Below are 15,851 nucleotides of genomic sequence, written 5' to 3'. Positions count from 1 at the left end.
TTCCCCCCCCTGCCCCCCTTACCTCCCTCCCCCCCTCCCCCAAGATCCCATTTTTTGCCCGGCAATCTTGTCTACTTCCCATAATCAGGAGGATAGCTATATGTTTTTCTTTAATTAAAGTAGTATTTAAGATTATATGGATTAGTATTTGACTCAGAAGCAGGTATCTCTGGTAGTTAAATGCTTAAAGGTTTTATGTCAGATAGGGAAATAGCAACTATCTTGATGCAAGACACATTCAACCCTTGATATTTTGATGGTAGACAGCTAAGTAAGCGTTATGGAAGAGGTAAAGTATATGTCTATCTAGTAATTGTTCACCTTGCAAAAGGGTTCTAGTTTTTCTCTCCATATTATTCAGAGTCTCCATAGGGCAAGACTGCATGTAAGTATCTATCTACTTTCAACACAGAATATTCTCTCATGTTTACATCTGAGGATGGATGGCTGTAAAGTTTAGGCAGAGATGTAGGCCCAAAATATGCCAGTGTTATAGCTATTTGTATATTGTTAGATGCTTTAACAAATATGCTTCTGAATAATTAATGTCTTTTGGTGCTAGGAGATTGAACTCAATAAGTCATGTATGTGGTCAATCACTCAGCTATAACCCTGGCCTTTTAATGTTTTATTTTTGAGACAGATTCTCATTATATAGCCCCAGCTGGCATCGATATTGCTATGTAGCCAGGGCAACCTTGAATTCACAGAGATCTACCTGCCTTGCCTTCCGAGTGCTGATATTAAAAGTGTATCCCACCATATCCAAGGTACTAAATATCCTAAAACACTGCCTAAATTTAGTTCTCACTCAATCAGTAACAAAAGACAGGTTTTCTTGATTGGTAGGTGATCCTCCTTCAATATGACAGTTTAGAAATCCAGGCTACAGCTATCTTATAGATTTACGATGTCTGATGTTAAATGTGTATTTATCAATGGAATTAGAAAATTATTATGAAATATTTACTTGCTTCTTGAAAGCCTTTGACTAGAAATGGAACATATCCCTTCTCTTTTATTCCATTGCTTAGACTTCATTCATATTGCTATGCTTACTTTCAGTAGAGGCTAGGGAATGTGAATTATTTTCTTAATCAGTTTGTATTAGTTTTTAAATACAGTTCTAGAGCCCAGTGGTTTCGGTTTTTTGGTTCATAAGAGAATGAAATCTTAGAAGAATGTGCTTAATTTGCTATATGTAAGCGAGTTTTCATGTCTTCTTTAATTGGTTTAGGCTGAAGTAGACTAATAATTGTCATGGGTGTCAGGCTTTTTATAATTAATAGGCAAAGGAGATAGTCAGTTTCCGTGAAGATTAACTTATTTTTGGCTCAGACCTTTTTGTTGAGTCTTACAGTGTAATCCATGCCAGTAAACGGACTGCTATTTCTCCATACTTTATGTGACAATCTTTTGACTTTGTCCTCTCACTTCTCACCTCATGATATTATGCATCTAAGATCTAGTCTGTTTCTAGTTATTCAGTGTTGCTACCATTCTAAGCCTGTGTGCACATGAGTGTGTGCACACTCACATATATGCGGTTACATATGGCCAGAGAATTGTACTTACTATATTCAGGGGATTGGTTTCAGGAATCCCTCAGATACCAAAATCTATGAAAACTCAAATGCCTTACATAAAATAGAACAATACTTTGCATCCAAACAATGTATACCCTCCCATATTCTTTGCATTATGTCTCGATTATTTTTAATATTCATTACAATGTTAATTCTATGTACATAATTTGCTGCATTGCTTTAGGAGTAACAAGAAAAAGGTTTGTACATGGTCAGCATAAATGCAACTTTTTCGAATAATTCGATCTATAATTAGTTTACTGTGCAGATGAATACATTATACTAATACTCAAATGTGTGTGCCTTATATCTGCTTACTGAGACTATTAATAGAGTATAGTTATTTAAATTTTATTTCATGGTTCTCCATAAAATTATATGACACAGGACAGTGAAATTTTGATAGTCACATCATGGTTTGTGGCTTCTGTCTATTTCTCGCCCTTTCTATTTCATATTTTCCACATTGCATAGTAGCCCGGGAAGACTAAACCTATTGCAGTTTCCTCAATTCAGAAATGCTCTGCCCCTCCGTCGTGGCAACTGGTCAATCCTTGCATGTTCTTCAGTAGTTTAGTTATCAATTCTTTGGAAAGCTTCCTTTGATACCTGCCTCCCCTACTGCCTGTCTGGATGAGCTGTTTAACTTCTGAACTCACTCAACATCTCATGGTCTCTTTTAAAACACAGTGCGTGATGAGATGTAATTTTGAGATCACTTTCCTATTTCTCTTTACCGAGTGTGAGCTCTTTGGGACAAGTAACTGCACTGTATTCATTTTTTCCCTATGACCATATTATCATTTTCTCATATCTCAAGTAAATACATAAGATATATTTATTCTCATTTTTACAGCTTTGGCATCTTGCCCACCCTCATTCTTGTACCTTTGTGTAGTGCAGCCAACAGTCTGCCACTGACATAAGGCAGCTGTGACTGTTCTCCCTGTGTCTTCTTTGCAGATGAAAGACCTGCGGCATGAGAATGTCAACCCTTTATTGGGCTTCTTCTGTGATTCAGGGATGTTTGCCATTGTGACAGAATTTTGTTCTCGAAGGAGCCTAGAAGACATACTGACTAATGATGACGTGAAACTCGACTGGATGTTCAAATCTTCACTACTGCTGGACCTCATCAAGGTTACTGGCAAGACTAAGGGAATCTTGGATTTTTGTTATAGATTTGAAATTTATAAAGATTTTTTGACTGTTGTTGTTTTTTTTTTTTTTTTTTTTTTTACTCTTTTGGGTTAGAAATGTAAGGTTTGGAGATGTTTTCTTTCCTGTGGGCTATTGTGATCATTTCACTCCTCCGCATTTTCTCCCAAGTCCTGAGTCTCCACCCTCTCACTGCCCTTTTGTCCATATACATATAGCGTATTGATACAGAAAGTATTTGCCCATGTTCCCTCTCAATCTGGGGGCCACATTTCCCTCTTTTCTTCTGTTTGCCGAAAAGTTCTCTTCAGCCTTTGGCCATATCCCACTTCTAAGCTGCTTTGTAGATATTGGGGAATAGTCACACCTAGAATCTTTCACACTATTTAGAATCAGCTGCTGGCTTTCATTTTCTAAAAGATGTCTAAGTCTAGAACTGGATGATGAGACTTTGTAAATCTAATTGTGGATGTGGGCCTCGATCACTGGAACACAAACGTCCACTGATTAGATAAGGGAGCATCTCCATTGTGTGTGCCATAGACTTCCACAATGGGAATTTATGAAAAGGTCCATGACTCAACTTCTGTAGAGTCAATGAACTCTATGGGATGACATAAAGCTCTGTGTATGTGCATTCTGATTGAGTTGGTCTGAGGACATATTGAGCTATGTACACATTAATCACAGCCTTGAGTTTTGTATAGTGACAGACATTTTCAAGGAGGTATAAAAGGGCAAGACATTATTTCATTCTCAGTTTGTAAAATGGCCATGATTAACCTTCTCCAAACCCCCAGAAGCATGGAAAGGCTACCTGAGACAGTCTTTAGTTTACAATATCTAGCACACATAGTAGGTTCCTAATATGTATTTATCAGATGACTATTGTGTGACAGAGATGATAATAGAATGCTGTGAAAATGACAATATAGCTATATTGTCACAGCTGATATGAATGCAAATCCCCCAGTTCCTCTTCTAGTACTATTTCTGCTCACACTACACACATCCTCAGGCCCATCGTCAGTGATATTCAAACACTAGCTATCCTGGGAGAAAGCATGCCCATTGTAGACTTGGCTTGAAAGTGCTGAAGAGCAAGCCTTCCTGAGAGCACAAAATGGAAAGTGTGAGAATGCAAAGAGGTACCAGGCTGCGAAGCAGAGCTGGTTCACTAAAAGGCCACTTGGCATCAGCAATTCTAAATACTAAAATACAGATGTATGTCTATGTCAAGTGATGAAATTCATCTGATGGGCAGTTCTTGTACATCACATTCGAACGTCATGTACAGGCTCTCAAGCATCCCACAGATCGGAAATGCCTAGCTTTCTCCACTTAGCCATTCTTTCCTTATAAAACAGTACATTAAATTAGAACCAAGTGTTACAAACCTATGTGGGAAAAATACTGACATTTATCCAGCCTTCTTCCTTTTATCACCTCTACTGTAAGTTAGCTACTGCAAAAAAATTGGAAACTAGACTTGAAATTCCTTTTATGTTTGTTTGCATATATTAAAACAATTGTATTTATTTTTAATACACAGGCCATCCCATAACTTGGCAGCTCACTATTTTGTATTTGGTTTATAGTTATATCACTATAAGTGCATACTGATCGACCTTATTCTTTCTAAGTGTTACAGAATATTCAAGAATAAGAATGTATCATAAATCTAGCTACTCCCTTATGATACTCAGTTTATTTCCAATTATGCAGTATAGAAAATCAAAACTGCAGTGTTTTCTTGTTTTGTTTATGTACATATCTACAAGCGTACATGGTTCTTCTGAAAATGTAGAACCCCTACAGTGTACATATGTAAACAATTTGTAGCTCCTGTTAAATTGCCTCACCAGTTTCTGCTTCTGCTAATAATGGATTGAGAATTGCATTAGATCTGTGGAGGAGAATGAGACTCTCCCAGATCCTGGCAATTACACGTGTATGGATCCATCCTGTACTTGAAATGTCAATACATCTCCCAGTAGCACATAATTCTCAATAAACACAAGATACGTTTCTTTATCAAAGCCAAGCATTTTAGAGCTAGACTAGACCTCAACATCGTGTCAAAGGATTGCTTTGTCTGCAAATAGGAAAAAAGGGTTGGACTCTGTATCATAATCACCCGTGCCATTAACAATCACAGAAATTGGCTCTAAAAGCATAAAACAGTTAAACGAGTGGCTAAATAAATTTTGTTGTATCATCTGCAGGGAATGAAATACTTACACCACCGAAAATTTATTCACGGGAGGCTAAAATCTCGGAATTGTGTGGTAGATGGGCGCTTTGTACTAAAGGTGACAGATTATGGCTTTAATGACATCTTAGAAATGCTGAGACTCTCTGAAGAGGAACCTTCTGAAGAAGGTAAGCAATGAATTGTGCCCTCTGGTGCACACAAGGTAACTTCAAGGTTCAAATGAAACTATGCGCTGAATTCAAGCCTTAGGGTGAGTTCAACTCCTCACTTTTGTTGAAAATCCAGCCTCATTTCCAAGCCAAGGGACTTGAATGCAGTCTGCAGGCTGTAACCTCAGCCCAGTCTTTCCTTCCAAACAAAGCCATTGCAGTACTGTTCAGTCCCTGCTGAGGCAGGATTAGGCTGTATTGTTTAGACACCCCAGCAGTCCCTGGAGAATCTTGCTGAGTGCTAGGCACACAGTAGGTGCTCAATAAATACTTGTCAGATTGAATGGAGAGTGATTTAAAAGTTGGACCCCCCACAAACTATATTCTAGAATGGGGTGTCACTAGAGCATATCTATCAGAGAGAAAGAAACAAGGAGGCAGCCCCTTGCCATTGAGCACTCTATGAGTTGTGTAGAATGGGTTCAGACCGAGTAAAAGACTTGTAAGTAAGCAGGCATGCTTGGGACATCCACTTTGTGCTTTGGCTTATGTCTGTTGCACAAGTAGCAGCACTAAGGAATGCTGGGCAGAATCACAACTCATCAGAGCTAAAGGAGAAACCTGAGGTGTGGGAGAACAGACAGTCCCCAAAAGACAGGCGGCTAGAACATGGTGGCCCTGCGAGTTTAAAAATTGCTGACTTCGCTACAGGGGAAGCAAGAACAATAAAAGACAGAGAGCCACATGCCCAGATAGAGATGGACAGCCAGGCATTGAGAATATCAAACTACACTTTCCAAAATGTATGCAACAATAAGCTGTAGGACGCCATCTGGTCCAACTCTCCCATTTACAGATGAGAGGAGAGGCTCACAAGCTACTCAGATCATACAGTCACCTCACTGCATTTCAGTTCAGGTCTTCACCCAGGCAACAAACCCTGGTTTCCTCTTTCTCTGCCCATTCATGTTTTGGAGGAGTTGAAACTCTTGGAAAAATAACAGTGACAGCTATGACATTTCCCCTCTCCTGCTCCCTCTCCCTTTACCTGTCCCTGACATAGCTGCGTGGTAATTACTTGTCTAATTCTAGTTCGAATGCCTAGTTTGCCATTTGCCTTGCTTTACAATAAGGTGTTGCGATAATAGCTGCAGAGATGGCAGGTACTTAACATTCTGTAAAAATTAGACATGGAGAAAAGGTAAAACACAATACTTTCTCAGGGTTCCATTTAATTCACATTAATTCACAGACTGGCAAAACTTTCAACCTTAGGGACATCTTGTTGTAAAGTGAGGACAGGATTTCTGCAGGTTGCCTTTAGCTGTGCCTCTGTGGATGTGCGTAAGAGTGGGCTTGTACTGTGTACTGTCTCTGCATCTTTGTTTCTCACTCTTGCTTTGCTCCACTCTCGAAATCACTGTCTATTCTCCATAGACTGCAGCCATCGCAAACTTTCTAGACTGCAAATCTGGCTTCATTCTAGGTGTCCCTCACTGAATGACTTCTCATTGCCTTTAGGGCAAAGTTCAAATTCTTTACCTGAGTCTTACTTGGTCTGGGTTTAACCCTTTCTCTTCTGTCTCTTTGCTCCAGCCCTGAAGAACTCCGTCAGGTGGCTTCTGTATGTCAAGCTCTTTCTTTAGCCCTGTCATGTATGCTGCACTTTCTGCCTGGGGTGTTCTTCCTTTCCCATTGTCACAGACATTTATCTGAACACAGCTAAGTTTCCTTCCCTTAGGACTCAGCTTAAGTATTGTTGCATCAAGATGTTTCCTATGACCCCATATGTCCGGCTAAGTTGCTTTCAAGATCTTTAAGGTCCCCAAATTTATTATAGATTTGTACTTTGCTCGTAATATTTATCTACTCAGTTATCTATTCCTCATTCCCAAACTGTAAGCTCCATGGAGATAAGAAGCAGGTTTGAGTCCCACAGTAACAGAATAAATATTTGTTAGGTAAATGAATGAATGAGAAAAAAAAATTAAACGATGGAACTGATCTATCCTAAATGATGAGGCTTATAGGGTCTGCTCAATTTTTGCTTTGGGAAGATTGAGGTTCAGGAAAGTAAGCTGATTAGTGGTCAAACTGGGCTTTATAAACCCAGGTCTCTTGAATTCCATTCTGATTATTTAATGCTATATCCTCATGGTTTTTCAAAGTTGACTATATATCAATATAACAGTTCGTGTAAGTAGTAGCTGCAGCCAATACAAAAGAAGCCAGAGTAATTTTTTCTCACCTTTCTGATAGTCTAGTGGCAGCCAGCGGCTCTTGGTTCTGGGGTGGACATGAGGATGGGGGATGGGTTGGAAGATGGGATGAGTGTTCATTACTGTTCGCTCTCAACTGCAGTGTAGTAGAGATTCGAGCTCGTTTTAGCCATTAACAACATATGCTGCCGTGCTCTCTGAAAGAACTATTTGGTAATGATTGTATTTAATAACTGAGCTTTTTATCAGACGGTTGGCTTGTTTCCCCTTCTCATGCTTTTAAATGTGCAGGGAGACCATGCCAGGAACAAGTGCCATTTTTGTTTTTGCTTTCAAATATCCACTCCGGCTCACCCTTCTAAACCTATTCTGCTTAAATTCTCACGATGACTAGAGGATCACTCAGTCACTTCAGTGGTTTTGTAAATATGACTTTCTAGGAAGGCAGACATAAGAGCAAACCACCACTGCAAGTGAACCTCTACTGTGAGTGTACCAGAGACTGTTGGGTGGGAAGTCAGAGATGCCTGTTACTGGGAGTAGATGCTTGAAAGGCAAAGAGGGGAGAAGATGGGCACATGGGGAAGACTGGGTCTAGAAGATCTTGTTCCAGCCTCTTCATGATGGCTGTCTAAAAATAAGACTGTGCTTCTCTTTCCTGAATTTTTACTAACAAAGCAAATAATCTCTGTTTTCTACGTACCTTCCTGATTCATAGGAACTTGTCTCCTAGGCTCCCTTCCTAATACCCCTGCATTGCACATGATGAAAAGTTAGCCATCACCAGCCCTAACCCTGGCCCTAGCATCTGTACCCCTTATCAGGCTTTCTCCAGTTTTCCAGTCTGTACTCCGAGGCATTTCCACTAACTCCTCTTTCACGAAGCCCAGGGAGGAGGCAGCTGACCCTGCCACTTCCTTTTCTATTGTAGCCCCTCAGCTATTCGGGTCCAAGCTTTGCTGCTGCACCCCACCCCCATTCAGGTCCCTTTCACCTCAGGCAAGCTTTTACTGCACGAACTTCCTAGCTGCTCGCCCTGACTCCAGCCTTTCTCCTTCCATCCAGCTTGTGCCGGTTTCCAGATTAATCTTCCCAAACAGGGTTTTCATCAAATCCCTCTTCAGCCCCAGCACCCCTACTGCCTTTTGTATTCACTCCAAATGCCTTCATTTGGCTCTCAGGGCCTCTCACCTTCTGCCCTCATTCTTCTTGCCACCCTCCCTTCCCCCCACCTCACCAGCCCCATTTCTCCTTTCTCATTATTCTTTACCAGCGCCCTTGTCTTGGGCCTTTCACTAATCTGCTTACCACCTTCCCACCACCTGCAATTTGCTCCTTTCTGCCTTTGTTCTTTTGTACATACTGTTCTTTCTTCCTGCAAAGCCCTCACCTCTCAGCTCCAGGGGCTGCACCCTTGACCTTCTTAATGAGCACATTTAAGATTTAACTTTTCCAGGAAGCCTTCCTGGATTAATTTAGCCAGCTCAGATGTTTGTTAGTTTAAAATCTGATGAAATTACCCATATTAAGCCATTTTTTATCTTACAGAAATGGTATTTTGTTTATATCTCCACTCAACAACAAAAACAAAAAGCCCACCTCCTCTTTTGACTTCCTCCTTTATATTATAAAAGACCATTTCTTTTTGCATTAAGGTGCCTGCTACAAATGTTCCGATATTCTGACTGCTATAAACTCTGAGAGTAGAGATAAACTTTTGCCCTGTATAGGGCCTGAAGTTCAGCAGAGTACAGCCATTACTCAAATTTGGTTTTTAATAGATTCCCTTCCTTGTATAATATAGTGCTTTTCATATATTGTAATTGCAATAAGGGATTCACATGGCTGTCTTGTCCTCTGTTTTATAAACTCTTCTTGGGTGAGTGAAAGTTTGAGTCATGTTTGGCGCCATTTTTCCACACAGCACAGTGCCTGATACATAGTAGACACTCAGTGAATATTTGCAGAGCCAGGTAAGTAGCTGCTAGAACTTTTTGCTCTGCAAGGAGCACAAGAGGCCTGGGGATGCTCTCATCCTTTCAGAGAAGACCTGGGGCAAGCAAGTTGAGCCCCGGCAAAATCAAATTACCAGACACATATAGATCTTAGCAAGCAGCAAATCCATGGCAACCAGTCTGGCACTGCCCTTGCCTTTCCATGGAAACCTGCCAACTGTTACTTGCAGGCTCAAGAGAGCATGAAAGCAAGCACCAGATAGTGCCTCTACTTCTGGTGTCCTGACCTTCCCCACACCTTTATATTGTGTCTTGCTGCACAGTTCTAAGGGGTGGAGAGAATAGTAGGTTTTCTCTCTCTCTCTATGTAATCCCTTAGATTAATAGATTCAGACCCTGAGGGGCACTAGCATGCCAGTCTGTCTAATAAAAATATAAGGCAGTTAATAAAACAGCACACTCAGAGCCCTTTAGGGCGTTGCAGATGTCAGTTAATCCTCCTCGCATTCATTAGCTAATTCTTTCTTTGCAGAGCTGCTGTGGACAGCCCCTGAACTGTTAAGAGCCCCTAGGGGCATCAGGTTAGGTTCATTTGCAGGAGACGTCTATAGCTTTGCCATCATCATGCAAGAAGTGATGGTCCGGGGTGCTCCTTTCTGCATGATGGATCTGCCTGCCAAAGGTAAGCAGGAACTGAGAACAGAATGCTAGGGGCCCACTGTGTCCCATCCCATATCAGTAGGTCACGATTTTGCCAGTGTGTGTTAGCACAGCAGCCTGCTAGTCTGAAAAGAGCTGGTCTGTTATACGAAGGCAGGGCTTGGAGCCAGACAGCTTTAGGCATCTGGAAGAAATTCCCTCACCCAGGAAGCGGGTCCCTTTGCAAACTCAGGTATAATCCAGGAACTTTAGGACTTATGTTAATGTTCTAGTTTGCACTACCCCCACCATGTAGGACCTCTGCTCCCCTGATAGTTCTTCCCATGTACTTTGCTACTCCTGTGGTGTCAGCCTTTCCCCTAGCAGTGTCACAGATTTTTCTTGCCTGTCTCCACTGAAATACGTGAGTGTTAGGTCAGATCCATCAACAGAGAATGAAATCCGTGTGTGGACGTTTTAGGGCTAACAAGCTAGCTGCATATTCTCAACGTGTGAGCTTACAACACGTTTAGCAACTGTCTATATGCGGTCATATCACTCTGAACGCACCCGGTTTCATCTGATCTTGGAAGATGCTTAGTAACTACAGAGGGAAAAAGAGTAGGTTTACAAGTTGAGGCTCCTGGTGGCATCACCTTAACCAAGTGATCGAGGTTACCTTTTCCTATAATAATACATCCCTACATCATGTACCCCTGGCATGATGCAGCAAGATAGTGAATCACCTTTGTGCAGCTTCATACTTAGACAGGAACACCTTTTTTTTTGTGGTGTACCACTCTTGGCAACAATAACAACAAAGATAAAAGCAGAGAATAGCCTCAGTCTGATCACGAGAGAACTTCAGATGAATCCTGGTTGAAAGACATGCTACTAAATAACCTCATGGGAATAATAGCACCTGGGCTTGGTGGCCGAATCTTGGTATCCTAGGTCTTGGAAAGCCAAGACAGGGGGATGGCAAGTTCCAGACCAGTGTGGGATTTATAAATAAATGAATAACTGGCCAATCCTTACCAAATGTATCTAAAAACATGAACGCGAGAAAAAGAATGAAGAATCATCATAGGTTGGAAGAGATAACATAACAATTATATGCAGAAAAATATCTGGAATTGGATTGTGGAATAGAAAAAATACATTCGAGTAAACATTCCTGGGATCCAAATAAGAACAGTAGTAATGGCGCGCTACAAATACCAATGTCCTCACTGTTGTTTTGTTTGCATTATGGCAAGCTCAGTGAGAAGTATGCAGGTCATCACTGAGTACTACTGTGCTTCTTTTCTGGAAGTCTAAATTAACTTCAAAGGAAAAGGTTTTTAAAATGTAGGAAACAAAAAAAAAAGTTAAAAAGAGAAAAGGAAATGGAAAAAAACAGAATTTTTAAAAAGAAGCATATAGGTTGATGGGGAAGCCTTGTTAACCAATTATCTTTAAGAGGTGGGATCAAGTTAAATGTGGCTATATGAGACCCAGAGAAAAATGGGCACATGGCCCAGGTGTTCTCTCTCTCTGTGGTTTCCTTGCCGCACAGCTGAGCTTAGACTTCTTGTTCCAGTTTTGTGAGCTTTCCCCTTATAATAAATAAAAATATAATTATTTATCTTAAAAAAATAAAATGTAGGAAACATTACTTACTAAGTTATGAAGCTGTCTTTTGCCAGCATGAGCAGCATTCCACATCATACCTCTGTTTAAAGCCCTCCAATTTTTCTTTGTCTCTCTCGAAATCAGCTCAGGCTCCTCACGTGATGTAATAGCCCTTCATAGTCCATCCACTCCCTGTCTGCGTTTATCTTTTGCCACTTCTAGTATTCTGTTGCCTTGAGAGTACATGGTCTCCCCCACCCTTATGCCATTGCCCATGCAATCTGGAATTTCCTCACTCTCTTCCCACCTTGCCTCATTCAACTGCGGTCCCCAACTCTGGAGATTCTCCTTTGACTTGCTCAGTTTGCATATTGCCTGCATCTCTCTGTACCTGCCAAAGCATTTGTAATATTTTCCATTGCTTATCTCCTTGGACTGTGACATCCTCAAGGGAATAAGCCATGCTGGGCCTCAGCAGAGAAGTGATCCAGTCAACTACGTATGTTCTGATAAAAAGTAACTCCTTGGGGCAGTCACATTCCAAGGAGTTCATTGCCATGGAATCTATGGTACTGAGAGCTCTATTACAGGCTGCTCTAGGCTAAAGGAGCCAAGGCTGAGCTGTACACAGAACTGAGAGAAATCGAGGCAAGAACAGAACTCGTTCCATGGAGCCTAGCATCTTGCATTAGGTTATGTAGCAGCGCTCCTGCAGTGTTACAGTCAATATGGAGGTAGAAAAGGCAGTCAAAGTTTGGTGGTGGATGCTGAGGATCAAAGTTGAGGGTGGTGGAGAGGAGACTTGGGACGGGTAGTGAGTCTGAAGAAATAGGGCCATGTTGAAGAGGTTAGACTTTATTCTGTTAGAAATAGAAGTCATGGCGGCATTTTGAACCAGAGAGTGACATGACTAAACACATATTTTTAGAATAGTTTGGAGAAGTTTAGGCTAAAAGCAGAAACATTTGTTTGAAGGCTAGCATGAGTAGACAGGAACATTGGGAGCTAATGATTTTCTATTTATAGAGAGTTTTCTGCACATGTAAAAAGACCCAGTTTGGATAACCTAAGCCTTTGGCCACTGAAGACTTTTGGCTTTATAAAGAGGGTCTATGATTTTGTGGTTGAGACCTGAGGCATTGGAAGCAGAGCAGTGTAATAGATGAAGATTGCATGGGTTCTGACCTGAACTCTCACTACCCATGTGACTTCTGGCAAGTTACTTACTCTTTGTGCTCCAGTTTTACCATCTACAGAAAGAATAAAAGTGCTTACCTCATCTGTTCGTGTTGAACATCCAATGAAATAACACATGCCAAGGGCCCATTCGATAACTTGGCATGTAATAAATTTTTCACTCCAAGGGACATTCATTGACCAACAGCCATGAGAGTCTTAACAAGGCCCTGAATTGTTCACTGTTGTTCTTAGTTCCCTTTGTTTAGTGATTATCCTAGGATCCAATGCATGGACCTTGGCTGGATACAGGTTCACAGAAAAGGCTTAGTGTTTGCGCTGTGGTAATTGTGAGGGGACTTGGGGATAGATGAAAGGGACAGGATACTGAATTGGCATATTGGAATTGGCATTAGATAAGCTGCATCTATGACCTCGCAGAAGCAGGATAACATGGTGACTCAATTATCTTAAGAGTCCAATTGATCAGTTTCTCACTACCTTCCCAAAAGGCTCTTTGTGAGTTGTACTCAACATTAAAGCGGTCTGAGGGGAAATGAAAGAAAAGGTCTTTTCATGGTTTCTCCTGACAAATCCCTTTCTTGGTTGAAGTTCAGTTCTCTGCTGACTCCTGGTGCCTCTCTTCTGATTCACCACCAACTTTTTTCTTCTTGTGCTTTGTAAGAAATCATAGACAGACTCCAAAAGCCTCCCCCTGTGTATAGGCCCGTGGTTTCTCCTGAGCATGCCCCTCCAGAGTGTCTCCATCTGATGAAACAGTGCTGGGCTGAGGCTGCGGAACAACGACCAACTTTTGATGAAGTATTTAACCAGGTAAATCTATTAATATTATCAATGCACTGTAGTTCGCCTCCCTGAGGCTAAACTCATTGAGTCCTTATATTGTTGAAGGGGCTCCTTACAAAGGGAAAGGACATTCCTCTTTTAAAAGCGACCCAGGGCTGGCTTTGAGTTTTCTTAAGCCTGGAATAACACCGGCACATCCTCTATGATCGCAGGGGTTGGTTCTGGTGCTCTTCTGCACATGAGTGTCTTTTCTGAGCCATCTGCAATCTGCTTTGAGAAGCCTTTCAATGATGGAATGAAGCCACTGGTTATTTGGAAGACTTAGCATCGAAACTGTTGAAAGACAAGTATCACGGCACATGGAGTACTTCGCACACAACTACGTTTGTTTAAAAGTTTCTAGGGAACTCTGCCAAGTATAGTATTTAGGTGATGCCAGGTTGTTTATGTAGGGTCAGAAGAAATAAGACCTGTTTGAAAAGGTGTTCACACGAAACAGACAGATTTCTTAGGTTCCTTGAGAGTAGTGGAGGGAATATGGGCGCATGGAAAGTGATAATTCCTCTCCTTAAGATACTGCATTTCTAAAGACCTTGATACTTTTCCTAGGAAGAGGCTGGGAGAAAAGACAGAGCCCCTCTGTTGGTGCAGGCAGTTGAAGACTTGTTGACTTGCACTATACAGAAATTGCAGGTGCTCTCCTTGAGTGCTGTTTCAGCTCTGGAGGAGAGGCTTTTGAGCCTGGCCAGAGTCCAGCACTAAGCTGCTTTATGACTGACAGGTATCTGAGGCAGAAAAGAGAAAGACTTGGACTGAGAACCTTAGAGGACCCTGCTTTTGAAGTCATCTGTGTCCTCCAGCTAACAATACTTCCATTAGTCTGGCTGGAGTTCTTGAGGACACTCAAACAGGTGTTCAATGGTATGGAAAAGGCAAAGGACCATAAAGGTCACATTTCTAAAAAAAGTACTGTGAGGCAGAGGGAAAAACCATTTGTCCTTGTGTTGATGCTAAAGATGTTATTTCAGAAGGCAGGAGAGAAGTCACTGATAGATAGGAGGAATGCCCATCATGTGACTTTCAAACAAAACATTACTGGGGCTACCCTCACTAAAATGCTTTACTAAAAGTTTAGTCTGTCCAGTGATAAGAATAGTCTCCTTAATTCCTGCACCTAATACAACTTAAATGCAAAGAGGTGAATGAGCTTCTCTAAGCGAGGCTATAGGGGGAACCCAGAGGATTTGAACTGACTGCTTAGGATTTTAGTGAACATACAGATGTGGACAGATTTCAGAAGGAGCCTCTTAATGTCCACTTTGGGGCAAGAAGAGCATGTGTGGCCATGCTGTATGAAGTTTGTTGGGCAGAACCCTCAAAGTCTATTCATCAAAACCACTACCAATCTTTTCTGGTTATGAACATGGTGACTATATAACAGCATTGAGGGAACTATGTGCTCCTGATTGTAGTGCTTATGTTAGGAAGCTCTTTGCGGATTGACAAGGTCCCAAGAGGATGTATTGAACATACCCAGCAGCAACCTCTTAGAAGTCAGGAAGCAACACAGACCAAAACTAGCTAAACGTCTCCATGACTTGACTTATATGAAAGGCAGCTATTAGATCGAACCATTTGGTATTGGACTGTATGGTATTTACCATGTTATATTTTGAACATTCTATGTTGTGAAGAAAGTCATTGACAACACTGTGTTATTTGAGGATAAGGGTGATTCTGTAGGTTGATAATGACAGTGATAAAACATCAGTTCCTGCCCTCTTTCTCCCTCTTATGTTACCCACAATTGACCTGGGCTCTAGACAAAACCCTATTTTTTTTAAAATGGCTACTATTGTTTTAGCATTTCAGAGCCGGCGGGTCTTTCTCTGAACCTCTGTGCCCAGACTCGTAAGAACCAGAATAATGGGGGAAATGTTTTGGGGCTAGGGAAGGGAAAGAGCTCTGTGAATGGAGCAGGGTGACAATGAGACATTTCCTATTTATATCTGGGCTCATCTCTCCTGATGTGGAACTTCTGAGGAAAAGATTTGTGATGAGGTCTACTCCATCATTACTGAGTTTGGAGCTCAAGCACTCATAGGCTTTTCTTTCTCTTTTACTTTCAGTTTAAATATTTCAATAAAGGGAAAAAGACTAATATTATCGATTCCATGCTTCGGATGTTAGAGCAGTATTCTAGCAACCTGGAAGATTTGATCCGGGAACGAACTGAAGAACTGGAAATTGAAAAACAGAAAACAGAAAAGCTTCTAACACAGATGCTGCCACTGTATGTGTGAACTCCCAAGGAGTGTGAAGCATTATAACAG

The 15,851-nt window shown here is 41.3% G+C and overlaps 1 protein-coding gene across 1 annotated transcript in view; it reads left to right on the top strand.

The window, feature by feature from the left end:
• Nucleotides 1-15,851, top strand: part of Gucy2f (guanylate cyclase 2F, retinal) — a 79,158-nt gene that overhangs the window by 46,954 nt on the left and 16,353 nt on the right. The window contains exons 8-12 of the mRNA XM_050123995.1: nt 2,550-2,726; nt 4,970-5,126; nt 9,815-9,964; nt 13,397-13,545; nt 15,648-15,811. Of these exons, the coding sequence (XP_049979952.1) occupies nt 2,550-2,726; nt 4,970-5,126; nt 9,815-9,964; nt 13,397-13,545; nt 15,648-15,811 (797 nt within the window). The remainder of the gene's footprint in view (nt 1-2,549; nt 2,727-4,969; nt 5,127-9,814; nt 9,965-13,396; nt 13,546-15,647; nt 15,812-15,851) is intronic.

The sequence above is a fragment of the Alexandromys fortis genome, unplaced genomic scaffold (genome assembly GCF_014885135.2).
Source record: "Alexandromys fortis isolate MF-2015 unplaced genomic scaffold, M_Fortis_MF-2015_v1.1 scaffold_195, whole genome shotgun sequence".
NCBI lineage: Eukaryota > Metazoa > Chordata > Mammalia > Rodentia > Cricetidae > Alexandromys > Alexandromys fortis.
The sequence above is the reverse complement of the archived record's forward strand: the minus strand, read 5'-3'. Positions and strand labels throughout refer to the sequence as shown.